This window comes from Solea senegalensis, linkage group LG13, assembly GCF_019176455.1.
Source record: "Solea senegalensis isolate Sse05_10M linkage group LG13, IFAPA_SoseM_1, whole genome shotgun sequence".
Lineage (NCBI taxonomy): Eukaryota > Metazoa > Chordata > Actinopteri > Pleuronectiformes > Soleidae > Solea > Solea senegalensis.
In genome coordinates this window covers 21,255,862-21,283,364 of record NC_058033.1, presented here as the reverse complement: position 1 = coordinate 21,283,364, position 27,503 = coordinate 21,255,862, and the positions used below count along the sequence as shown (strand labels likewise).

Genomic DNA, 27,503 nt, shown 5'->3' with positions numbered 1-27,503 from the left:
GGCAATACCAGATAATACTATACCATGTTAACGACTTTACTAGTACAGGGACAGGTTATGGACTACCTCCAACATTAAAGTATTGCATTTTTGTTACAACGGTATTATCGTATAGTGAGTGCTCGATACCTTCTCAACGGTTACGTCTCTTGTGAGTGTTAGTGGAAATTAAACGGTCAGAGATGACACAACACAATGGAACATACGCCTCTCTGACATGGTGTTTGGTGTAATTACGTGAAGCACCCACCTTGGTCGTTTTCTGTCTCGGGAGCGGGACTTGCGGCGGTCCCGGCTCCGTGACCTCTCTCTCCGGCTTCTGTCTCGGTCGCGGTCGTCTTTCTTGGAACGTTTGTCCGGTGAGCGACTCTTCGATCGGCTACCTGACCGTCCACGAGACGAGGAGCGCTTCCTGTAGTGTCTATAGGCACAAGAGCACAATAATACTAAGTTTCGGCTGTGTGAGATTACGCTGGCTAATGCGCACCAATTTGGACGCAACAGCTAGCATGCTAATGTTAGCCAACGTAATTTAAACAGCCACATTTTAAACAGCAACCGAGGAAAATCTATTAAACTGACCCGGTGACACTAACTTACCTCGACTCACGTCCCATCGCTGTTCAACAAAGTCCGGACTTGATAAAAAAAAGTGAAATGAGTTCACAGTCTGTTTATGACGAGTGCAGTGCGAGAATGGTTGTTTGTATCTTTGAACCTGCGCGTAAGCAAACCGCGACAGTCCAAGTCACAACTTAATATCGTAGTGCGCCCCTTGTGGTGGGAGGTCAGAGCACATCAGTATAATCCACTATAGCGGAAGAGCTTCCCAAAATAAAGCAACCTAATACACGATATAAATCGCGACTGGATCTAATATGAGCACAATATAATGAAACACAAATGTTAAAATATTGAAGCAATTGTCCTCAAATAGTAAATAAATTCTGGGCGCCCATTATCATTATGCAAATGCTCCAGTTATGATTATTATTATATCTATATCCACCACTTCTTGGCTGCAATCTCCACCTCCACCAGGTTTAAATTTAAAGTACATTTCCGATGTCCCTGTACCTCACAGGTACTTGTGGTAAACACTGTCCAACTACTCATTCATATGTATTTTTTATTTAACGCAGAAAATGTTTACATTATGTCAACACTGAATTTGCTCCTCAACACCAAATATGCAAGAGCCATGAAAAACAGTTATGATGTAAACACTGTCAAAAACAATCAAGTAGGTCAGACCATTTGTATGACACACACACCAAAAAATATTTCACATGAAAGTAACATCAGAATTAATAAATTAATTTGGATGACAAAACTACGTAATAAGTAAACTAACGGCTAAGACACAGATTATAGTATAGTGTTGATGTTTGTATGAACAAGGCCCGAAGAAAGCAAAGCAGGACACATCACTGTAATTACTAAGCACACATACAGTAAGTGTATTACGTCCCATTATCTGGCAGAGCAGTGACCGCACTCTTCTGTAAAACCCCTAACATCCCCATCAGCCACATCACAACATCATATCATAACTCAGATCATATCGTTATTCAATGTGAAGGTTTGCAAAAAAAAGCATAACTTGAGCAACTGTACAGTTGCAGTTGTTGTGGGAAATCTGCAACAGCATATACATTAGACTCATATCCACCAATTGAAGGAAAGTTCAAGTTCCTGAGCCACCAATTAAAACCATCAGGAGCTAACGACTCTGCTCAAGCAAGATGGCAAATTTAATTACATAATGTTCCAGAGAAAATAATTAAATGATTTTATCAGAATCCTGAGAGTGAAATCAAAAAGTTCAGAGTCTTGGAAATAATCTCATATGACACTTTAAATGCTCTTCAACTTTTGAGTAAAAAATAAATAAATAAACCACCTGTTCACCACCAGTTCTTATGACACTGTGTTAAGCCCTGCACTAAAGTCAGTCGTCAACCCTCAGTCATGAGAGCAAGAACGTCAGTAAACCTCTTCACTCAAAGGTTGAGTTCAATTCATTTGAATGCAAGTCATTAGGGGAACCGGACTGTATCAAAACACCAGGAACCCAGTACATTTGAACACTAAGAGGTCTGTGAAGTTTACAGACTGTGAATGAAATGAAAATTAACAAACTCCTCCTTGAATAAAGAAAAAAACATTTATACTGTTGTTTGCGAAAAGAAAATCATACAATATAGAATTAGTGGTCCACAATTTCTCAAATCTGTGACTTCCCAGTGTATTAAAACTGCATTGATGTTCACTTGGGTATAATATTTTCCAATTTCTTAAAATAAATATCACCCCACATTGCAAGTACCTTTACATTCTTCACACACAAACACAACACTGTTCCCGCACAGAGCAAAAACTAACTGTAACAAACACTGGACTCTCTGGTTACATGTTGTTGTTTAGCCTGAGTGAGACTCTGACCTGCTGGACAAGACAAGAACTCGTCCAGTTTAAACACAAACCCTGATCATATTTGTTTTGCAGACTCTTGACAATTATCAAGAGGTGTAAATGAGCATGCTTTGTTGCTATGGGAGATGGGGGGGGTCAACATGAAGAAGCGCTGGGTTACTGAGGTCCTCCTGCTCTGTCAGGGAGTCTCTGAGCCGACGAAGAGCAGTATCTCATTAGAGAGGATGAAAGTGAAGAAGTAGGCGCAGAGGTCAGCGAAGACGTCGCCCATTCTCCTGTAGGTGTCCATGGAGCGGTTGATGACCTCACCAGGGATGCCAGACAGCAGCAGGGCGGCAGTTAGCACAGTGGTCTGCGATTTCTTCTCTACCTGCAGAAACATATAATGCAGAAGTATAATGCAAAAAACACCGTGACTGAGAAATGGGGCTGAACAACCGGGGGAAAATATCCAATTTTGCGATTGCAATCTGACTTTTAAAGCCAAAATTCAGCTCAGTTTTCACTGTGTAACAGATTATAATCCACTGATGTCACATTACCTTTATATCTCCATAGATAATAGAACAATTAAACTTAAGCCTTTGCATTGTGGTCAATTATGTACTGGGAGCAGGGCGGCCATTTAAGAGCCTTGCTGTGTCTGAAGTTCACAAAATAAAACAGACAAATACTACTGAAGCTCTGAAGTCATAACATTTATCATTACTTTTGTTTTAGTCATGATTTTACAGAAGAAATTGCATCTAAATTATACTGTCTGCTGCGTGTGTGTCAAACACTGCAAAAAAATATACAAACACCAAGTGCAAACTTACCTTTGGAAAGTACTTGGACAATCCCATGTAGGCCAGTTCAAGGGTCAGAAAGGGAGCAAATATAGACTGGAATGAAATGGAATAAGACTCAAATCATTACAGTTATCACTTCAGTACAATAACTGTAATATGTATCTGATACCAACACAGACCACAAGTATTCATATCTCTGTGCACCCTTTTCAACTGTTAAGATGATGAGCGTTATCTACTGCCGTTGATCTCTCAGTTATCACAGTAACAAAGCGTCTACAGACAGCAGACTCACCAGATACTTGCAAACAAAAACCCTGACGAAAACAGCAAGGAGGATGCTGCCGATGAGCCTGAAGACTCTGAAGGGATCAAACTCCTCTGTGTCGCACCCTCCATCCTGAGGCTGCTTCTCATTTGCCAGCTGACCCCGCAATTTCATAGCATCATCGAACCGTGACAAGTACTTCTGGAGGCCTCGCCTCGGGGAGCCGCTGATGTCGTCCGACGCCCGCTCCCCCCTGGGTCGTTGCCGGACTCCTCCGACGTCGTCGTCGTGAGAGCCTGCGGGTGAGTCGCTGCAGCCCGGCAGGGGAGAACCCCGTCTCTCTGGGGTGGCGCTGTGGGAGCGGCTGCCAAACACTGAAGCCTCAGGCAGGAAAGGAGATGGTCTCGGTGAAGAAGAGGATGAGGACCACTGCTCAGTCCGGTCAAGATCGAGGTGGAAGCGGGGTTCTGTGGGTCGCCGAGACGCACCTGTTGAAGAAGTAAAACAACATCAGTGATATCACAAACAATAGATCTACAAATTGTTAATTATTTACTTATCAATAAATGTAATTTGAAGCCACAGTGTGTATCTCTCCTGATGATTTTTGCTGTTGTTGACGTTACTACTCTGTGGGGGTGGGAACCAGAGACATGACATATTATCACGGTATTTATGTCACGATTCGATATTACCGCCAAATTGTGATGTACTCACACAACAGCTCCAGTGAGAGTGAGCACTTGACTGAAAATGTTTAATGTTTATTTGTAACGTTAGTTAAAAAAATTATATGCTACAGAAATTGATACTTGGTGTTTCAAACACCAAGTAGTGCCCTACTATTCTGCCTGTTTGGACTTTGTGAACATAAACTGAGTGAACTGTCAAGCAATACTATCATACCTTAATGAGAGTATACACATCCTAAGTGCTTTCTCTCTGACTGCTAACGTCTACTGTGGTGTGAAATGTCACAAAACACATTTAACAAACCAGAAATGAGCTCATTTACGGTCATTTACTACTGGTTACTGGTAAGCAATGGTTTTTCCATACATTTGTGTCTGATACCACTTAACTTAATGAAACAGATCTACAAATGACTGACAATATAGTACTGAACATGAATATGTTTGAATGCTGCTTGAGATCAAAACTAAGGTGTTGTCTGCAGGCAAAGCTAACGAAGCTGTGTGTGTGAGTGAGTGAGTGAGTGAGGGAGGGAGGAGACACTGTCGCACAAACAACGTCGGCGTCTTCGTCGTTCCATACCGTTGTTTTCGGGCTCGTTTTTGGCGAAGCCCACGATCCTTTTCATCCTGTCCTCCGAATTCATGAGCAGTTTCCTCCTGCGGATCTCTGCTCTCCTCTGCGCCGCAGACAGAGCGCCCGTATTCTCCTCGGTGGACTCTACGGACTCCATGGTGGTCAAAACACACACACACAAGTGTGCTTTGCGAACACAATTCAAGGTGCGCACACACAAAACAAACCAAGATTCAACAGCCTGGTGCGAAAAATACAAAGGCTACGGTGACACCGAACATAGCGGTGTGTGAGTGAAATGAGATGACGAAAGCTAGCGCGCGGTCGCACGGAGATGACGTCAGCAAAGAGCATGACAAAGAGGTTTGATGGATGAATATTTTGATTTTTTCAGCCCTCTTCGGTGACTTACAGGGAGTCTAACTACATTTCCACCTCTTCAGTGACTTACAGGGAGTCTAACTACATTTCTACCTCTTTAGTGACTTACAGGGAGTCTAACTACATTTCTACCTATCTATCTATTGCATTTCCTTACAAAAGTAAAATGATTTTTTTATTTTAGATGTATTCAATGTTTCTATAGTTTTTAATATAATTTTTCCTTAAAAGTTCTATTATGGATAATAAAAGGAGACGACAGATCAAAGGTGACAGTGTGAGGTGCTACACTCTGTAAGGATGTCAAACTATTATTATTGTTATTACCCATATCACAGTATTTTTACTGTGACAAGAGCATCATTTACAGCTAAATTCGTAAGACCTAATACCATTTTCAATTGGCGATCACATCATTTACATATGGAAGAGGTTTAGAGCCACATGTAAAATTTACAATCATAATAATGACAGGGGTGGAGTGGCTCAGTGGTTAAGACCCTGCCTTGTGTACCAAAAGACATCATGGTCGCAAGTTCTAATTCCACCCCTGGCTAATTGTACTTGATTCCATTGTAAGTCGCTTTGGATAAAAGCGTCTGCTAAATGACATGTAATGTAATGTAGCCTGACCTCTGAGTTAACTACCGCAGTTGTACATTGTATGCATGTCATTTAAATAAAATACACAAATATCTAAACTAAAAGGTTGGGAAAATTCAGCAACTTTGCTTGGGGACTCAAAATAAATCTCCCTCCACCAGAGGAAATGAATTACATTTGTGTACCCTTGTCCTTTTTGCACAACACAAAAACCCCAACTTTTACTGTCAGTACATTTTAAACAAGCTCTTTTTTACTTTAAATTTAGTACATTTTTAGACCAGTACTTTTACTTGTACTTAAGTAAAATGTTCTCAAACATAGTGGTACTTTTAATTGAGTAGAACTTTTTGTGAAGAAACACACATACACTTGCAGTATACCATATTCACCAGACGGGGGCGCTAGTTACATTAAACCCGCCGGAAATACAGGCTGCTCAGTAATCAACGAAGGAGAAGTGAAAAAGTAAACTGCAACATGGCGACTCCCATGCACAGACTGATAGCGAGGAGACAAGCGTGAGTATAACAGTGTTAAATGTGATCAAATCTGCCTTTTCTCTCTTTGTTTGGTGAATTTAACACTTTTTGAAACAGCTGCGACACTTCGGGTCAGATATGAGCCGAATAACAACCGCTGCTGGGCTGAATGGCATCACCGATGCGCCCCTTTGTTTCACAACAAAAATGAATTACTTTGTTTGGTTTTTAACAAATTTGCGACGATACAAACCTCTGAAATCATGAGCAACGTTTTACAAGACTGGAGATTAGCGTTTGTTATTGGTGATATGTATATGAATGTGTGGATAACACTAACAGGGTAATTATCACGTTGTGTAATTATTAGTTTTCTATTGAGTTGAAACAAAATGGGGAAAGGATGGGTTTATCTCTGTTTTCCTCCCCTGAATATGAAATATAAGTCTTGAGCTCGATCAGGCGAAGTAATCAAAATCATAACATGTTCTTATATTGTTGAGAGAGGGCGGTACATTTTTGGAAGTAACACCTGGTTCAGCTGTTACCATCAGGAAGGCAGTACAGGAAAATAAAAGCCAAAAACGGCACATATCCCAGGGCTGTAGCATAATATTGAACGGGTAAACAGTGAAGAGTAACTTTGCCTCTTTTCCACTAACCCGTGTGATAATCCACCTGTGAACAATAATATATGGTGCAATCAAATTTTTAATTGTGCAATATAACGCAATAAGTGTCGCTGCTAAATGTGCATCTCTCGTCTAAAAGCATATTATAGAAGCACAGCATATTTATTAGAAATTCTCTTTTTTTCTACTATTTAATTTGTACATAGGTAAAATGTTTTGCACGATAGTAAGATGACGATAAAGACTGATTCTCTGGGTAGATGCTTCCTCTCCTGACCTTTCTGATAAAACTGGAGAAAGAACTCAAAGAGTGCAGACCCTGCCATGGTTAACAACACAATTCTGAATTCGAATCACTTCCAACGTCTTATAATTTTTTCCTTTGGACATAGCGTATCCCATAACAAATCCCATCAAAAAAGTCCTTTGCCATTTGAGTTATGCTTCTCACGAATGGACAGACAACAAATAAGCACAGCTGATTGTATAGCTATCCTGCTTATGGTAAATTGTCATGCATGGATTCAACCATTTAATTACTTAGTCAATATCTTCATTAATCTTCTATATGATTAGTTTCTGTTTTAGATGCAGTGCTCTTTAACAAAAGAAACATGTATACAAAATCAAACTATAATGAGATCAATGTTTTATTTTATCTGAATCTTATCAGAACTTTACAACGACCTGGCTCATTGAAAAGCTACAAAGTTTGTTGAGATCCATGTGGTTGGAGGCATGGACACTATACTTTAAATTCAATTCTGCTTTCTTTGTAGTCAGTTCCCTCCTACTGTGATGTTTTCAGAAAGTCAACAATTACTTAAGTCTTAAACAAAGTAGATTAAGTTTCTGAATCTAGTAAATAAGGACATTACATTACATGTCATTTAGCAGACGCTTTTATTCAAAGCGACTTACAAGGGAATTGAGTACAACCTGCCAGCGTTGAATTTGCGACCATGAAGTCAAAGTTTTACTTTCAAAATGTTTTAATTCACCTGCAACAGCGATGGCATAGAGGAGAAAATAACGGACAACAAGGAAACAGCAGTGGCAATATGTCTTCTCTTTCCAGTTTTATTGACTTGTTATCATCATGAAGGCAACACATTCAGACTTGTTTGTGTTTTATCACATGCAGTGAGGCGAATAAACAACATGTGCGCTGCCAGAAGTGTTTGGAGATGGGACACTGGACCTACGAATGCACAGGGAAACGGAAATACGTGCACAGACCGACGAGAACAGTTGAGATGAAAAAGAAACTCAAGGAGGTTGAAAACCAGCCCCTCAGCATCACTGGGTAAGATGGTGTCTCACATACATTACAGCATGTTATTTACATGAAATGAAACATTAAAAACCTCCACACAGTAAAACTCATGTTATTTGTTTTTGTTTTCACTTTATAGACCAGGAAGTGAAGGAACCACTGAGAAGAAAGTTAAAAAGAAGTAAGTGAATAATTTGATATTTTGCCACCACACAATATACTGTATGTCATGTGTCTTTATATACATTACTAATCCACTTCATATTAATGTCAATAAAACTATATAGGTATAAGCAAGCAAAAAGTAAGCAGCAATGCTTATGCAAAGTGGAAATTAAACATATGCCTGAAGACGAGTTATTCTCTTGTTCCACAAAGAATCATGTAACGCACAAATTTGTAAAAGATTGAGAAGTTACACCAGTCCTCCAACGAGTTTTTTCGGTTCTATTTTATGGAGATGTTGGCACACTGTCACATTCGATCTGGATTTGACTTGGTGCAAAAACACGCCCTCTAGTGGAGGCTGTGAGCCACTAAATGATCAGTGAAAACTGCAAAAGCAGTAGTTATCTTATTGTTGACCAGAGATGTTAAAAATCAATGCACATCACATGACAGTGAGGCAGTGCTACATAACATGTACAACAGACTGTTTTTAACCCCTAGAGCACTTAGAACAGGCTATAAAAATAATTTTCACCAACTACATAAACAGACCTGAGCAATAAGTACTCAAAATTGAAGTGAGGTGAAATTTGGAAATATGTCACAGTGTTCAAAGTTCACATGGCTCGTTTTTATGAACAAAAAAGAAAATTCTGAATTTTTTTTGTAAATTCTGCACAATTATTGCTATGTTATATCACTACTAAAAATGTGATTTAAAATGAATCCTAACTTTGTCTCAATAACACATTTTTTAAAGCCTGAAGGATGTCCATAATAATATAATAATAATAATTGATGAAAGGTCTAGGAGAAAATAAAATGGATTTTTCAAGCTTTGCCTACTCAATGTTCATGAGTGCTAAATTTATAGAGCCTCTCACAAAGGGAGCATTCAAATGAAACTGAAAACACTGAAAACATCCTATACTTTTTTAGCCTCATGCCATATCATAATTATTTCACAAAAGATTGGTGTCTCAAATTTCAATTTAACTGCCATGCTTCTCCTTGGCTCCATCACACTAAAACAGCCCATGCAGCATCTCACAACAACAAGCTCTGCTCTGATTTCTGTTTGCGTGTCATCGCACTTCACCTCTTAGGACCAAAGACTCCAGCGGCAGTAGCAGCGAGGATGACAGCTCCTCCAGTGACTCGTCGTCAGACAGCAGCGACGACTCCAGCTCCTCTTCAGACGACAGCGACAGCAGCAGTGACAGCGACGACGACAGCTCCTCCTCGTCTTCGTCCTCCTCCTCTTCAGACAGCTCCGACTCGGGAAGCAGCAGCGATTCAGATCAAGGACCTCCAAAGAAGAAGAAAAAGAAGAAATAAACAACTCGATGGGTTTTCTGGTCGTTTTCCCTTAACGTGTACATTTTAGTGGTTGTGAATTCCAGAGTTGCAGGAACGTGTACAGTTTTATTAGCAGAAATGGACGAGGATGAGCTGAGAATAGGAGATTATTTTGAGTTGGCTGTTGTGTTGTGTTTTGTTTTCACAACACGTTTCCCGGTTACTTCTACAAACATATTTTCTCCAGATTGTACTGAACAGTAATTATATATATATATAAAGTATAAGTGTGTTGAAAAGATCTGAGAAAACTAGTGTGCTTATTCATGTTGAATCTTGTGATTTTTTTACTAAAGTATATTTTTAGTCAAACTGAATGTGTACAGCTTAAGACCTTTAATATAGGACCATCACATGATAAAAAGACATTAGTATAAAACATTTTAAAAGGGTACTGGGGAAGAATTGCTTTGTTGATGTTGAAAATGGTTTAAAGCGAAAGGGGTCTTGTGATGGAAGTTTAATCGTTAAATAAACGGCTTGTTTTTGCTTGAGGACTTGTTTGTGTTTGTTCTCCAAAAAAAAAGAGAAACCAACTGCAATAAACCATTTTTACACATAGGATGTTTTCTATTAACTGCGTCTCATCCTCGTTCATAAAGTTACACATGCTGTTGTCTCCTAGGATAAATGTTTTGGAATTATTTTTCTGTTATTTACAGTTTTTAGAATGCATAATAATAAAAAAATAACCATTAAACAAGTGCTATGCAAGTTTTGTTTTGAAAGGTTTAAGCATTCTTAAGATGATATGTAATAGTACATATGTAATAATAAAACAAGAGATTCTGTTATAAATATGAATCCTGATGCCTCTAGGTCAACACTAAGTCGTGATCCTTGTGTAAAATACAATGTATTGTGATTAAATGTTTAAAATTGAACTATTTATCAGCTAAATTGACTTTACTGTGTGTATGTAATGTGTGTGATGAAATAATCATCTACAAGAGGAAACACTGAATGGTCGTTTGTGATTTCCGCTGTAGTCTGAAGGTCTGAACAACCTGTGCGTCAGAGAAATGTTGCATTCAGAGGACGTAGGAATTATTACAATCATTAAACTCTCGCTGTGACTGACAAAGGGTCAGGCCATCACTGACGTGCAAATGATTCACGATACTTGGGTTTGACTTTCTGACAAGTGATTTTGGAATATTGATGAGCGGAGTTTGGAATATTTATAAATTGCGTATACAGATTATTTTTTTTAAGTTGTGAAAAACTGCCATCTCTAAAAGAAAGTTCAATGTTTCTTTTTAAATCATCTATCGATCGTTTTTTCCCAAGCGAAAGGAAGAAATCAGTCATGGACGTTTAGGAGAGATTAACTTCTCCATCGTGTTTACGAGTTTTAGGTGGGTGGTTTGAAATATGTCCGATGGCAAGTGAAGGCAGCACCGCTTACTGCCGTCCATGCATCCAGTCCTGTCTGTGGTACCTGCTGGCTACTTAACTTAGCTAGCTGCCTTACCTATCAGTCACTTCTGTTACGGATTAATTAAATGAACGATAGACAAAAAATGATCCCCTTTTGCTCTCCGCCTGACTTGCAGTCGCGTTTCAAGCAAAACACGGAGACCGTCCACCTAGTTTTAGTATTTTAGCTGTTACGGCGTCTTGCCGAGTCCATTTTGCGTGTAACTGGAAGTGGAAAAAGACAAAGAGAAAGGAGCTTTCCAATAGCTAGAATGGTTTGGGCCTAAAGGGAAGACAAGAGGTAAGGATGCCGAATGTCATAGCGCATGCTATTTGGCGATTAACTACACTTGGTGGTTGTCTGACATTTGGAGCGACTGTTAATTTGATTTTCGGTGGAAATTTTCTCTGTTTTCGGGGCTAGCCTAGCCGCTACCCTAGCCCCAGTACGCTATTCGGCTAGCCAACGTTATGCTCAGTGAAAAGGCAGGTAGTCTTGTTGATAACGAGTTCGAGTTGTTTTTAAATGGCTCGTCCTCGTTCTTTTGAGTTCCAATGGCAGAAGCCTATATTGATTTTTGGAATGTTAACATGTTTGGGTAGAGGCAGACTTTTGTAGAAAGGTAACGCAAAGCGTCGCTGTTTGTGTTCCCCTGTAATGTTAACGAACAGGTCATGACGTCGGATGTTTATGTTTTCTTTATTTAGCCTTCGTTGTCATAATCTACACGCCGAAGTTTACGAACAAGTGCCACAGACCCAGGCACATGCGGACAATAGTTTTAGCCCGAACCGCATCATTTCGTTAATCCGTGGCCCACAACTGTTGTCACTTTGCTCGCAGTGACTAGCAGAAACTTTGTTTTGTTTGACCTGTCGTGTCTAGTGCATCGTATGCCATGTACACGAGACAATCCAGTGCCTCTCTGTGCTGTACCAAGTTTAAAGCCCCAACGATTTACCTAAAAATCATGACCTCCTCCAAACGAAGGTAACAGAGTACCTTACGTGTTAAGCTATGGTTAGGCAAAGGGGACAGCTGATGTGCTTTTCTAGGAAGCCATTTTACTTGCCACAGTCGAGGGGGAAGGGCCAGAAAATGCATCATAAGTCCAGAGTAAGTCGCAGCAGTTATCACTACACCGAGCAAGACACAAGGACGGAGCAATCGACTTGTTTATCTTGGGTGACACGTCATGGTGGGGGAGGCCTAAGGTCATGAACTCTTTTAGGGCAGGTAGCTGTGAAGTGGCACCACCTCTGTACTCACATGCTAGTTGAAGTATTTAGGATGTTGGAGTTGTGGGTGTAGTTGTTTACAGTTTACACTTTGCGTAGATGAGTTTATGTGGACATACAGGAATGATTGTTAAAATGTGAGAACACCTCCCTCCCCTTTCAGACAGTAACCCAAACGACTGTGTTTACAGGGAGGGAGGGAGGGAGGGAGGGTTACATTTTTTCCGAAGTAACTCATGGATAAAAGTCCAGTCCGACTTTGAAATATGGATACAGGTTGTCAGATCTGCTTCATATTCACTCTTTCCTTGACACAGAACATGCAGACTACTTTACTGAGTTTTATTTTAACTCTTTATAAGGACTCACAGAATTTTATGACACAAGTCAACCTTATTGTTTCACGGTCCATGTGCTTGCATATGGGCCAATGACATGACGGCTAATTATACTGTCCAACTGCATTTTTTCTTGTTAAAAATATATTCTAGAAAACTTAAATACACCATATATATTTAGTCACTATCCTTTATGTGTAACCACTTTCTTTTTTCAAAAATCATTAGGCATTTCATTTGTATTGCTACTGAAAGTGTAAAAATATCATGCGGTGTGACCGTCCAGTCATGAATCCAGTTTTGGACATTTATTTAAAATGAATCTTAATCTATTCAAATTTATTTTCTGCCCTATTTGGCATAAATTCTAAAGTGTTTTGTAACCTCATGTGAAATTACAGTGATCTTGTAATGATATTTCCCTCTTATTTACGCAAGTAAACTTTGTCCGAGTATGTCCATTTTATGAAATATCATGTGGTGCGACCATGAAGAAACCACCATTTTGGAGCTTTCATTTTCAAAGCCACCCCAAGACAGGAAGTTACATCACAAACAACTTTGCAGAGGACCCACAGAATCAGTTAGCAGGTTTGTAACTCTCTCTCATCTTTTAAAATAACTGCTTTTAAAATGGCTGGTAGATAGTTTCCAAATATGGATGTCATGTGGTATGACCTCAAAAACACAATAAATATTGATTTATTTTCACAAATTCATAATTTGATAGCAACTTTTGTTTAGGTATATGCCTGTACATTTTGATTGAATATGAAAATATCACGTGGTGCCACCAAATATCTTGTGGTGCGACCAAATATCATGTGGTGCGACCAAATATCATGTGGTGCGACCATTGCAGCTAGCTTTCAATGAGTTGTAGACTTATTTTAAAGGAAGTTTTTGTGTTTTAATATCATTTTGATGGTTTATATATTTAAAAGGTAGTAAATTGTTATTTTATTTAAAAGATAAAATTGTGCTTTTTCTTAATTTTTCATACAATTCAGAAGCAATGCTTTATGTTAAATCCTTATTGATAATATTGAAAAAAAAAATAAAGAACAAATATTTGTAACATGTCATGTTGCCATTATGTCTTTCTAAAGTTTTTTTTAAAAATCCATTTCATCAGATGCCGCTCTCAAGCACTGAAGACTGTGCGCCACAGGCCGTGTGAACTCTGACCCTGAGTACCTCGCAAGAAGAGAAAGGTTTATGTAAAAGCTAAAAAAACCTTTGTATTGAAAAGCAACTTGAATTACATGAAGTTATATTGTGTGGAGGGGATTTAAAATACAATACACATTTTAATTGAAATGTCAGTCTGCTGTATCTGAAAAAAAGCCAAACTGTATACACTGTAGCTTGACACAATACTAAATTTGTTTCAGCTACCAGAGAAGAAAGCAGCAGTTAAAGATTCCTTATGTAGGGAGGTATCATGCTTTTGCAAACAAGCCAAAATGAAAATATGCTCATGTTACCAGCCTGTAAAAGTTGACATGCAGAACACCACATCCAACATGGAGGAGGCCTCAACCTCACAGTCACAGAAGGGGGAAAGTGATCAGGGTTTATGTTTTGTGATTGTAACATACGATGAACTTCCATATGTAGGCCAAGTTCTTGAGGTTGTGGGAGAACATATCAGGGTCAATGCTATGCGTACAGATCCTGTTGATCAGTAGTTTTACAGTAGCTTTACAAAGACACATACGAAGGTTAACATATAACAAAAGAGCTTTGATGATGCACTTTGATGACAACAGTGCTTTGATACCAACTATAACAATAAATAGATAAATAGAGTTACAGTTTTGCCTGCTGGAAGGTTTTACAGTCAGGGAGTAAGAACTTATTCACGCAGCCACAAACTCCAGATTCCATATTCTACTATAAGAAAGATGTCATAGCAGTCATCTCTGAACCTGAGCGCTGTTCTAAATTGAGAAGCCAAGACTGGAACAAGTTTAAAAGTTCCTGGGGTTAAGGAAATACCTAAACCATATCTCCAACATTCATATAAGAATGAGGATGATGGTATGAATAGTTAGATGTCTTCAAGTTTGATGTGTCTGAGTTCATCTTGTTCCTTACTGATTTGTGAAATGTTTACAAAAATTCACTTCAACACAGTGTTTGTAAAAGAATGGCAATGAAAGTTAATGTGTTAACCAAAATGAAATTAAATGAAAAATGTTGAAAAGAGATGTTTGTCTTCAATATTTAAATTAATAAAATCTGTTTTAAACAAATGATTGTCTCTTATTCTATTGATTTGTAAGAGATTTAAGCTGGTTTCATCATTGTGGTGCGACCACCCATCATGTGGCGCGACCATTAATAGCAATAACTGTAGCAAAATAAAAAAAGTGATACCTTCTTTCTGTGGCAGAAACTTATTCACTGATGGGGTAAGATGAAGTTAGTGGGATTTTGTTTACATTTTCATTATTTTTATGCATTTTACAGGAAAAATTAGCACGCAAACTACATGCAAAACGGTGACCGTGACTTTAGAGGAATGAGGATTATATCAGTATGTATGACAATTCAACAGAAATCCAAATAATTAGTTTCTAGACACATCATTTTACTAAGAACTTGTGAAAAAAGGGTAAATATGTTGATTAAATAAATACATTTTTAAGATGATTGATGGTCGCACCACATGACATTTTGGAGGGAAACGACCAATTAATTTACGTGAAAAACCACCAAAATATCGTAATTCAAAATTTTAACATGTATGCATGTACACATGACATTGTAAAGCTTTGACCAATTGCAATAGAAATTCATATTTATCATATTTTTAAATTCACCTGTTAAAAAACCTTATATGTCATTGACCCATATACACCGATCAGCCCCAACATTAAAGGTTTCTATTTATTTTAGATATTCAGTAATTGTACATATCTTTATGGATTGAATACTTATAAAGTAGTAAACACATCTGCCTCAATTGTAAAACCAGTAATTAATTCCAAAGTTGTGGGTCATCATGTAAGCGGTAACATTTGAAATCCAGTGTATATATTGATCATCCGATTTTATCAGTACATAGTAAGTAACCCATCGCATCTATATTTTTATCAGTGTCAGTTTGAAAACTTGTACACAGCACAATGTAGAAAAGGAGACCAAAGTAATTTAGAAATGGTAAAATTTGAATAAATAGAGAAGGGTAGCTTTGAGTTGGGTGTAGCACCAAACCACAATTGGAATTCTTGAGTAGAAAAATTAGATGAGCACATTTGGGAAATACTGATGTTATTTATAGCAAATGACTATATTCACACTAACATGGTCAGTGCGTTATGGCCATCGACTTGAATGGTTACAGCAGATAAAAGGTTTCTGCTCTCTGTCTTGTGCTCCCTGTGACGCAGCAGCTTGCTTTGAAATCCTCTTCATTTCCTGTTTTGGTTTTGCACTGTGGCTTTTAGTATAACTGTTTCTTATGTCGCAGAGCAAAGGGCACTTGTTTGTCCAGTCCAGACATTGGAGTGGGTGCTTGTTTTCTCTGGCTTTGACACATCTATTGTATATTGTGCTTGTAATTAGTGTTGGGTGGTTTACTGGTTCATTCCGAAAAGAAGACCGGTATATGAAAAACTGAATGCTGAGCTGAAGAAATAACTGTGGAAGTAATTGCAACAATGAACAATTAACTCCACCAAATTGCAGAAAACATGCCTTTGAGTACCAAGAATGTGTGCAGTTATGTTAACGGCCACACAACTGCACCGCTCCCTCTCTTGGTCAGTACTAGCGCACACTCACCTGCGCCTCTCTCTCGCTGGAACACTCAGTCATGCCTGAAAAACTACCATTTAATGCCATGAAGCTGTTGAACTTTTGAAAAACACCATGATATACATTTTTATCTCCACTCATTGCATTTGTCTTCAGCTCTTTCTGATAACTTTCGATATTCATAAGTAAAGTCAAAAGCGAATCACCAGTCCTGTGGTTGTTAATAATTATACAGGTATCTTTCAGTAGTTGCACCTGTATACTGCACCAGTCTCATTCATTTATTCTATATCTTTTTCTAACTCTCGTCAACCTAAGAAGAAGAAATGTCCTCAGCTTTATCTCTAAATTTATAATCAAATATGATTTCCTTTACCAAGAGAACCTTGTAAAACAGGGTTGTTGGAGGTTCTTGCTGAGTCTGCCAGTTTAATTAGCCTGAATCTAATCGGACATCAGCAGCTCTTCTTTTTATCCCACAGTACTGTTGCTCACACAGCAGAACATTATTCTCACTGTGTCCTGACCTCACGCGTCTGTTCTTCAGCTTTTGTTCTCTAGGATGTGAATTTGGCTGGTTCATGTTTCTATGTTGTCTTGTCGATGTAAAGCTCATTAAAGCCCCTTCCTTGGACAGATCCGTGCGGTGAGATACTGCTTCATCATAGTGTCCAGGGAATGATAACAATCAGCTATAGTTTATCGCCACAGGAGTTCATCTAAACAACGGTGAAATTCATCAGCGGAACATTTTTCAAACTAGGTGAAGTGCTTTGCAGCTATCAGTTGCATAAATGAGAGTGAGGTGGATGCGGATGAATAAAACCGGAACTACAGCAGGTCATACATTCTAAAGGGGGTCAGACGACACTGGTGTTGCTACTGTTACTTTCATGTTTGGCAGTGTATACATGTGAAAGTATCACTAGAGGAAGAGGTTAATTAGAGGTTCAACATAGTAAGTAAGCTTTAGTTCAACATGTTTCTATTTTCAGGCATCCAGTTATTCACAAACTAACAGTTTCAAATAAAGTGCTGACTACTTCAATAAGCTTTAAATGACATATAACAAATATACCACCTAAGGCATTCTTGGCTCCTATTTTAAGTTGGGGTGATGATTGACCAGTGTTATCGTGTACAGTAAATCTCGGTGCAGTACAAATGTGCATATGCCTGCATTTTCTTTAATGCCCTAGGTCATATTTCATCTGGGTTATCAACGGCAAAGGGTGCTGAAGGTGAACGTATCATGACTAACCAAGTAATTCAGGTTAATTCGTGTATGGAGCAATTAACATATTTTTAATTTCAATGTTTCATGTACAGTAGCTAGATATTACTACCTTGCCAAGCTTATTTATTTCCTTGTCAGCTGCATAAAAGCGTTAGTCAAACAACTGACATTGGCTGTTTGAGCAGAGTAATCCAGTATTACTTTTCCATTGCTTACATAAAAAATTGTGTTTGTATTCCCACTACTAATATTAGCTCAACAGATTATCATTTGTTTATAGGAGGAGACATCATGGACTCAACTGGTTTGTGAAATATAGGTTGATGTATTCTTATCAGGTGAAAGTGACGCCCCAAGCACCCCTTGTATTTTACTTGCATCATATACCAGTACATTAAATACGTTTTGACTTGGGGCCCTGTGGTTGGGTTATCCGTTACTTAAAATCTTACCCATAGTTCATATAACATGAGTGAAGATCTTATGGCAAAGGGAGAAAAATCCCCTTAATAAACATTGTGCGTGCATTCATTGCCAAACTTGTACGATCCAGATTCATCCAATAAAATTGAGGGCTATGCGTCATGCTCCACGAACAATGTGTGGCACATAAAAAACTCCCTGAACATTGTGTTACTTGTGTCAAAGCTGCAAGCCACAGCTCTACAGATGATATTTCACTGCCCATTATATTTAGTTATAATGATCTTCGTGTAAAGATGCCACAGTCTTAAGTGGACAATAGTACAGATTTTTGAATAATCATGTATGTTGGTTGGCATAGAAGTTTTGTGTTCATGGAGAAAACTCAGTAAATTACCTGCAACTGTTCAATAACTGCAATACCCTACAGAAAGTGCTGGGGGTGGTAGGCCCATTTCTCTCGAATAATTAATGAAAAAGTGGACGGGTTGTTTTAGGGCTGCAACTAACAAATTGATTTATTTGTGTTAATTTGTTGAAATATTGAAAAATGTTGATCTGTCTTTACTATATCTCAAAATGATGATGTTCTCAAATGTCTTATTCTTATTCCAATTTAAAAAACTGAAAAAGTCATAATTATTTTGACACTCAAACCAGTGAATCGATTACCAAAATAACTAGAAATTAATTTAGTAATTGATTTAATAATTAAGCAATTGTCACAGCCTTAGTTCATACCATATTGCCCTCCTCACTGCATGTTATCCTTCTTACTAAAGCCAAATCACACCAGGAAGATATATTTATATCAGGAGGACACAAGCATTCTTAAATGGTTATTAATGAGATTGATAGCAGAGCAGCGTTTGTTCAGTGTGGAGCTGTTGAAACCAACTGGTCTGTAAATAAATTCCAGCCAAAAGCTTCGTGTGTTTGAGTATCTCTGAAGTTTTACACCACAGACTGTAATTTGGTTTATTTTAAAAGTCCTCTTTCAGTTGGAGTTATCACAATAATACATTTTCATTCTAATGTTATGTAAACGTACTTAATGTGTCTCACAGCTTTCCTGGACATCGCATATAAAAACAGTGAATGCGATAATTTGGTGTGTAAAGGCAGCACAGTCACAGCAATAAGCTGTGATTGGTAAATTGTACCAGCTCCCACTGATTCAGATAATGCATGCCTGCTGAGTGGAGGCATTTCAGACGGTTAATCAGTTCAAATGCTTCAAACCTGCCTGAAAGAAAGGATATAAAGCTTGTATTTAGGGAGCGTGTCAATCAAGACTTGGGAGACTTGTTTTGATATGTTAATTGGAGTTGATCTGAGGCCTGTGTAGAAATATTGAAGGGGCTTTTACTAGAGACTGAACCAAACAATCCTAAACAGATTTAAATACACACAAAAGACAGAGAAAATTAGTGTTATTCATACTTTTCTTGTTGTTTTAAAAGTATTATCCTGCTCTTATGGATTACTAGTCGATTTATGTATTATGTTGTTATTTAAGTAATTTTCTTGTGATTTAAAAAAACCAAACAATTAAACAGCTGCTTGAATGAGGCAGTTCTACAGCATTTGAATGGACAAGCCCTCTGGAATTCCTGCAGTCAGCAGGTTTGCTTCTAAAGCACCAGGGGTGGTGGCACTGGCTGCCCATCTGCACCTCCTTTACTGACATGCTGTTGTTTTAGATGTATGGTGAAAACCACATATGTACACTTGACAGTTTCTGGTTTGTCGTATTTATGTGTTTTGACAAAAATAGACATCAGTTTGTAATATCCAGTTAACAAACTTTCACTGTATAAAGCCTTTTTGAGCTGTTAATGTAAAATGGGGACAATTTAAGATTATTGCAGGTGGAGCAGAGTGTTGCTGTTACAAATTCAGTTGAATTACAGACAAAGTGTAGTAGCCTGCTTCTTCTTTTCCTTTTCTTCAGAAACCCAAATAACTTGGACACCAGCCCTGAAGACAAGCTGTGCATTTAAAAGTGATTGTGACATTTGTGAAGTGGTATTTTCCCAAGTTTAAAGGACTTGGTTTTCAGGGTAGTTTTTCCTCTTGTTCACTTGAAACAAAAAAAGCAGCACATCGAAACGTTTACAATCAATCTGGCAAAGTTGTGATGCAATGATCATAGTTGTTTTTTTGGATAACTGTTCAATATTTAATTAATGTATTATTGTAACTGAGTTTAAAGATTCCACTGTTACCCAACTAAAGCAACCATTCGTTCTCCAAAACAAGCACAAGAAAGTTTTATTAAATTATATTAAACTAGATAAAGATATTGAGAAGAAAAGTGTAGCATAATATTTTTTTTAAAGCAAAGTTTTCAAATGGGCTTAAAGGTGTTGGGTGAGACCAAGTCAAATCATTACAAAAGTTCATATGACTGGTGATTAAACCAGAAATGATTAATCAGTTGGTCAACAGGGTGTTATGTTAGTCATTTTTTTCAATTATTACTACATCTATGAGTGCGTGTCTGTATTGAGAATTGTGTAACGGTGGTTTTGAATGATATTGTTCATTTCTTCTTTCTGTGAAGGCCAGTCTTTCTCTCTGCCGTTCACTGGAGCATTCAAGAATGACCAAAACACAGAGGATGTTAAGAACTAGTTGTGAGTGACTATAACCTTCATTTACATGTAAATGTAAATAAAGTAGCTCCTCCTGCCTTGGGACAAAGAAAACCTACAAAACACTGCAAGAAATGTTTCGGATGCTGTTTTTGTACCAGAACAAAAAAACAAAAAGACTTTGTACCATGTGACGATGATAACACATTTGTCAGCATGTGTCATCATGTAGCTGATGAAAAGTCTCCACTTTGTTACGCACTGCACTGCACGTCGGGAACTGTACTCTGTCCCTTTAACAGACTGCTGGTGCTTTGCCCTGTGCTTAGGGCATAATGGGGGAGGGAGGGAGGATGTTGACGGGGAGCTCGGCTCTGATTGGCTGGACTTGACTGAGGGCAGTGACATCACATTGGAGGAGAGGCCCTGTGGTGTAAAATAACATCTCCTTCTATGGGACAAGGCAGGCTGTTCCATTCTCAGAGAAAGGGTAGATTTCCCTCTTACACGTTCCTCACTTTTGTTTTCCTTCCAATTGATCTTTTCTCTAATTGCCTCAGACGCTGATTTGTATATTAACATTGCGCTAACACTGTCTTATTTATTCCATTTGTGTTGATCTTTTTTTTTTTAACCTCTTTTGTCAGTTTAATTTTGTGTTGGTGTCGTAAACCTCAGGTTTTCTCGTTGTGTCCCTTTGATTTAATACCTTTAAATTTAACCCCAATTTGGTTTCTCCAAGTTCTGTTGTTAGTAGTGATAGTACAAAGCATATATCTTTTAAATCAACAATATTTCAATATTATGCCTTTATTTACAATTCAATACACTGATGTGTTTGAATTAAAGTTTTTTTTGCAAGTCAGATAAGGTAGTTGGCAGGACAGGTCTTCATTCAGCTGCTGCTGTATTTAATAATAATTTAATTTGGTATCAAAATTGCCTCCTCAGGTACTCAGTACTGATAATGTGAAAATGCACTTGTGTAAAACAGCTTGCTGTGGCTGTCTCACAGCCTGGCTATCTTGCACCTGAGGTGATTTATGATGTGTATAGTTTTTATGGGACCGTTTTACAGCGAATAGCCAATGTTTTCATGTGTTTTTATTTCTGATTTCTTGTTACTGGAAAGTTTAAAGTGTTATTGTCATTTAAAATCACATGTTTTACAGTAGGATAGAAGTTATCAATTCTCTGTGTTGTCATTGAGTAGACTTTTCAAATGCCACATCAGCAAATGTATGCTTTTCTCTCATGTTGAGCATTGTACTGTATGTAACAGAGTCTGTATCGAGGCCAAGTTAAAAATGAATCTGCTTCTTCTTGAGTGTTTTTTTTCTGCTGTTAAGATGTGAGGCATGACGATAGGACTCCCCTCTTTTACACTCACTCCACATTCACACACCACACACAGACAAACAAAAGCAGCGGTTGCCTCATGACTTAGCGTAGCATGTGACTACCCCTTCTGTTTCCTCATGTGGTATCTCCCGAGAACAAGCAGTCCCCTCCCCTTACTAAGTCAGATTTCTCTCCAGTCCAAGGAAATACATAGTTAGCACTGAGTGTAGTGAAGATTCTGTCGTAATGCTCTTTCACCTGGACGCCCACAGATACTTCTCAGGGAAAGGCCAGGCTGGCTTCACGGAATGAGGTTGGTGTTGAAATTTAGGCTTACAAGTCATGACGAACATACCTCTGAATCCCTGGGAGATCCTCTGAGTCCTCCTCCCCTCCTCCTTCCAATGTTTCAGTGAATGGGGCCATGGCCTCTCAGTCAGGGTAAGACATGTAAGTAGTAAAACGCTACTTTACTTATTTCTTTGTCAGGTTGAGCATTTAAGTAGCTCTCTCTTTATCTGCAGTGGTCCGTGTGTACAACATGCATTTACTAGTCATATTGAAATGTTTTGATTGACTTATGAAGTCTGTGTCAGAGTCCTGTATTCATAGTGGTCAGATAGCCATCAGGTCTCCTTCCTTTTTTGTTTGTGTTAAAGACGTGGCCTGGTTGTTGTGTTTTGGCCGAGTGTGAGGCAGATGAGCTGATTAATTTTGGTACAGAGTGAACTGCCTTTTCAACTCAGCCGACTGTGACCTTTTCCGTCTGGCACACCAATGAATGATTGCAATAAATGTAGCTAGCTATTCCACTTCAATTATAATACATGGAGTTTAATATAACGTTATGTATGAACTAATTTGCAGAGGCAAGGTTTTTCTTTGTTGTCAACTGATCTTCGTTGCCTACCGTACTACATGTACTACACCATACAAATGTGAGCTCTGTGTTGCTTGGGTCAAGGCACATTTATCATTTGTGCCTTAAAAGTATAAATTATGGGTTGTTCTGGATATTTTCCCTAAAGTCCCAATATTGGAGCGTGACCAGGGCTTGTAGTTGTATTGAATGCTTCTCGTTAAGTGTGGTTTTTGAGCCACATTTTATTTGTACAAACCGCAGGTTTAGCTACTGCCCGTCGAAAGAAATAAACAACATGCGCATGTGGGCTCGACTTAATTGGACACGGCCTATATTCATGTCAGAAAATTAAAGATTGAACTTGAAAGTAAGTTGGAAAGGCTATCGTACAAATTGCATTGGAATATTCTTGGGATAAACCAGTGGAAGATGGATGGATTATGTCTAAGACTAGGGACAGCTCATCGGATCGGCAGTGCTGTAGCATTTGTTTTGTCATGTTACCAAAACTTTCCTCCTTGCATAAGAACACTTTCGCACAATAATTGCATTTTCTATTTTGACATGCTCAGCCACCCATGCAAACACAAGCACTTGTCCGCCATGTTGTAAACAGTACGCATGTGTTTGTGTGGTCAAACCAGCGACGTTAAACAGACCCCCAAAAATACACGTTAATTTCTTTTTGTTAGTCCACTGTGGCAAATCCAGGTTCGTTGATTTAAGTCATAAGTTGATAATTAATCATATTACGGTTGTAGCCCCTTTTCTATATATCCAGAAATGTTGCTACTTTATTCTGCCTCACTAGAGAGCCAGCATGGTGGAACAGATGCAGGCGCTGTTGTGTTAATCCTCGTGCCTCTTGATTTTGACAGCGGGCTGGTGCTGCCTGAGATCCCACACTGAGTGGCGTTATGCAGCAGGATTGTTAGTTCAGTTTAAACAAGTAACGCTGGAATCATAAGGTGTCTTTATAACGGGAATATTATGGGATCTGTGCAGCGTCTTAGAGTATTTATACTAGTATATAGTATTGTGAGTCATCTTAATAATCAATTCAGAATAGTTTTTGTTGTTGCACCTGGTTAATACTAACGCTCCAGTATTCTTGAAACCACCGTAATCTACCAAACTTGTTGTCTCATGTTTCCCTTGAGTGCTGCACCACAGTATGTCAGTCTGTGGCCTCTAATTAAACTAATAAAAAAAAAAAAGATCAGTCAGCTAAGTGGAACTGACAATAGCATTGCTTGAGAATTGTCGTTCGCCTGGGGTTTTCTGATAAACAGCAGCCCATTCACACAAGCAGCCTCTACTCCAAAAGTGACATCACACACTATTATTATTTCTCAATCACGTCATTGGAACATATCCAGAGAATACAGACGGCATGTATGCACTTTTAAAACGGCTAATTTTTCATGAAAAAAGAATCTGCCAAGTATTTAGCATGACATACCATTCCACTTGAACAATAGTATGACCCTTTCTCTTGGAGAAACCTGGAGTGCAACCCCAATTAATGTTCCTGATCAAACATGACGAGCATGTGCGTAAAGCAATACACACACTGTTTACAAACTTTAAACAGAAAGGTGATTGTATACATGAACATGTATACAATCACTAACCAAGCCAGGGGAAGTAAGGGCAGACATGTTCACATAAAACAAAATAGACCAAACAATCTTCAAAGACAAGAGGGAGACAATGACCGCACATACCACGATGGCGAATGCTGTGCAACGGATAGGTGGGACTGTGACGTTATCATTTTCACAATGTAGAGTATTGGTTGTATACATGAAAACACAAATGTGGCGTTTATTTAGATTTTCCCACTCTGTGACCCGTTTTCCAGAAATAGCTTTTCAGGGCTCCAGAAACGTTGTGTGGATAAAGAGCGGCCCATTACATGAAGCAGGTGACAGCCAGTGAATTTGATCATGGCGCCACAAACATTAGAAGATGCCTGTGTCTGCATACTTATCTGCTAACACAGAAGAAGTGTCTCTTCCAATTATCTCTCATCTAGTAGATTTGTCATTTCCTCTGTATGCATGACTGGAATGACTGAGAATCGTCTGCCTATGTTTTATTTGCTTCAAAGTAGCCATGGTTGCTTCCTTGAGGCGATTTGTAAATCACTTAGTCTGTTACATGTAATGAGTCATGCTGTGGCTGATTTAAAAATGGTTTTGTTTTTCTTGAGTGAAGTGCTGTAAGAACAGTGTTGAAAGTTACCAAGAGATTGTTGAGCCAGATCAACTTCTTCTAGGAAACCCCCCCGTAGTTTCATGCACAGTATACACACTAGTTTGTTATCCCTGTGCTTCCTATCTGCCTTCTTTTCATCTTTTCAGTCATTCTTGGTGAGGATTGTAATTGAACACCCCTGTGTGTCGTGTTTATAATCTAGGAGGAGGCCGGGTGGTTGCAGCATAATCACACTCTGTCAACAGCCTTAAAAATCATTGTTGTTGCTGGCAGAGCCCGAAGCTGTCGACCGGGGAGAGGTGACACGCCTGGCTGATAATTTGATTCCTTCTGGATACAAAACTCTGTCGCTGCTCTCTGTTAAACAATGTTTTAAGAGACAACAGTGGACATCAGTCATTATTGTCAGGTTCATTGTCTCCAATAAACACACAATTAAATGCCTGTGTTTTGATGCTCCAGATGGTATCCAGCGGAGCATTTTACCTTACGTTTGATGCCTCAAAATTTTGTGATTAGACTCAGGCAGCGTGACAATCCAGACATCCACTTTAAAGGACACTGCCCTTTATTTTGCACATACATTTTGCTCAGAAGGGCTATTATGGGTGTTAAGCTACCGAAGAATGAGCATGGGCATGAAGCTGTGGTTCCGTTTCTGTAAAAAGTTGTTTTTGCCCTGGAGAATTGTTGTATGAGGTGTTGATAGGTGTCCATGATTCTTTCCAAAGATGCTTTATTTAAAACAAACTTTTCTATTGGTTTCCCTGAACTGACAGCTTTACCAGTTGTGTTATCTACAGATGACACTGAACAGCAACGTTGGAAAAATGGCGATGATAAATTTAAGATGGGAGAGGGAGAGGGGTTGTTTGCAGTAGAAATAAAGAGGCGCGCAACGTGTCTCTAGACGAGCCCGGGTTTACTAGAGGCTCCTTCTTTCTCTGCAGGTCATCTCTGTGGATCCCTCCTGTTTACAATGTGTGAGGTTTCACTAATTAAAGGCTTATTTGTGGTTCACCCAAAAACTGTGATTCAAAATGGAGAGTGTATAATCACCAACATGACTGTACGCTTTGCTGTGAAGAGCTGGAAACTTGAACTACATGGCATTGTTTCCCAAATTATGTAATAACTATATAAAAACAAGAGAACTGCTGTTAAGCAGGTACATTCTCCGTGGTGTCAGGTTTCTCCTTCAAAACACCACTTCTGTTACTGTAAACCCACCCTTGATTTCCATGAGTAAAAAGTGCATCTATTTTCGAGAAGTTTTTGTTTTGACTTTTTGTGTTTTTGTGTTTGTATTATTAGCAACATGAACCGTGAGGACCGGAATGTGCTCCGAATGAAAGAAAGAGAAAGGAGAAATCAAGAAATCCAGCAGGGAGGAGGAGAGGCCTTTCCAGCAAATTCCCCTCTCTTCCCTGAACCCTACAAAGTGGTAAGTTAATTTACCTCATGATCACTGTTGACAGTAATTGATTCAGTCAGTTGAGAGGAATTTGTAACTGTGACAGGAAGTGAGAGCGTCTCACTCTACCAGCAGTATTTATGTCAATATGGAATTGCTTTTTTAACGGCAAAAAAGAATGTGTAGCTTCAGGCCTCTATGGTAAGAAAAGAAAAGCCTGTCTTTTGTTGTTTATCTCCTGGTGCATGCATGCTTTATGTCATATTTGTTTGCGTTTAATTTCTGAAAACATTTTGTGTTGCGAGATGTTTTAAAGAAACTCCTGTAATTAATTTAGCCTGGAGCCAAAGCTTTGTCTTATGTTTTAATGCAAAAGAAAGGATCTTTTTATTTCTTTTTGACAATGACCTTCAGCGTTGCACAGCCTGGGTTCTGTTTACTGTTGATACAACTAAACGGGGCACGATGTGCTTTTAAATACAGCGAAGTTTCCTCTAACTTGGCTGAACAATTCTTTCACATTATGGCGGTCTCCTCCTCCTCCTCCTCCACTTAATCGCGATGATCTCACACAAATTTAAAGATGTAATTAGCTGATTTGTGGCTTGAAATATATTACTGTCGGCTCTCTCCGATTGTCAGCTGTTGACTGACGTAGCAAAAAATACAATCGATTTTAATTGACAGCACATGTTCATGTTTAGGTTTTTAGTGGTGGAAAGGAAACATAAGAATGCACCTCCTGTGTTTTCAGTGTCTTCATCTTCTGCTCACAGATGCATAGATGTAGGCCAGCCAGCTCACAGCTCCTCCCCAGTCAGTATAATTGTAAAGAGGATTGAGTTCTTTGTACTGGTTTAATCTTTGCCACTAACCAGATTTGAGCAGAGGTAAGTGCCATCTCTCCTTGGCCAGAGTAACACATCAAAGCGGCAAAGAGGAATGTGTCCTGACAGGTTGGTAATCGAAAGGGTAGAGGCTGA

The 27,503-nt window shown here is 38.7% G+C and overlaps 4 protein-coding genes across 12 annotated transcripts in view; 2 read left to right on the top strand and 2 right to left on the bottom strand.

Annotated features, from left to right (window-relative positions):
* Positions 1-721, bottom strand: part of ddx46 (DEAD (Asp-Glu-Ala-Asp) box polypeptide 46) — a 28,279-nt gene extending 27,558 nt beyond the window's left edge. For both annotated transcript variants that reach the window (XR_006361575.1, XM_044041945.1), the window contains exons 1-2: positions 601-721; positions 251-421 (exon numbers count right to left, since the gene is read on the bottom strand). Coding sequence is in view for 1 of the 2 variants with exons in the window: in XM_044041945.1 (XP_043897880.1) it covers positions 251-421; positions 601-617 (188 nt within the window). In the remaining variant the exon portion in view is untranslated. The remainder of the gene's footprint in view (positions 1-250; positions 422-600) is intronic.
* Positions 722-1,115: 394 nt separating this feature from the next.
* Positions 1,116-5,106, bottom strand: camlg (calcium modulating ligand). Its single transcript, XM_044041954.1, has 4 exons — positions 4,771-5,106; positions 3,523-3,983; positions 3,255-3,320; positions 1,116-2,806 (listed from the first exon to the last, which is right to left on the bottom strand). The coding sequence occupies exons 1-4, from the start codon at positions 4,919-4,921 to the stop codon at positions 2,615-2,617; spliced, it is 870 nt and encodes a 289-aa protein (XP_043897889.1). The 5' UTR covers positions 4,922-5,106; the 3' UTR covers positions 1,116-2,614.
* A 1,083-nt stretch (positions 5,107-6,189) lies between these two features.
* On the top strand, positions 6,190-10,159 carry zcchc10 (zinc finger, CCHC domain containing 10). The gene is made up of 4 exons (XM_044041399.1): positions 6,190-6,269; positions 8,007-8,168; positions 8,278-8,319; positions 9,413-10,159. The coding sequence occupies exons 1-4, from the start codon at positions 6,229-6,231 to the stop codon at positions 9,642-9,644; spliced, it is 477 nt and encodes a 158-aa protein (XP_043897334.1). The 5' UTR covers positions 6,190-6,228; the 3' UTR covers positions 9,645-10,159.
* Positions 10,160-11,072: 913 nt separating this feature from the next.
* aff4 (AF4/FMR2 family, member 4) overlaps positions 11,073-27,503 on the top strand; it is a 30,611-nt gene continuing 14,180 nt past the window's right edge. For 2 of the 8 annotated variants that reach the window (XM_044041666.1, XM_044041660.1), the window contains exons 1-2: positions 22,346-22,465; positions 26,421-26,550. In XM_044041666.1, the coding sequence (XP_043897601.1) occupies positions 22,449-22,465; positions 26,421-26,550 (147 nt within the window). In that variant the 5' untranslated portion in view covers positions 22,346-22,448. The other 6 variants (XM_044041665.1, XM_044041663.1, XM_044041662.1 and 3 more) reach the window with 6 other exon arrangements.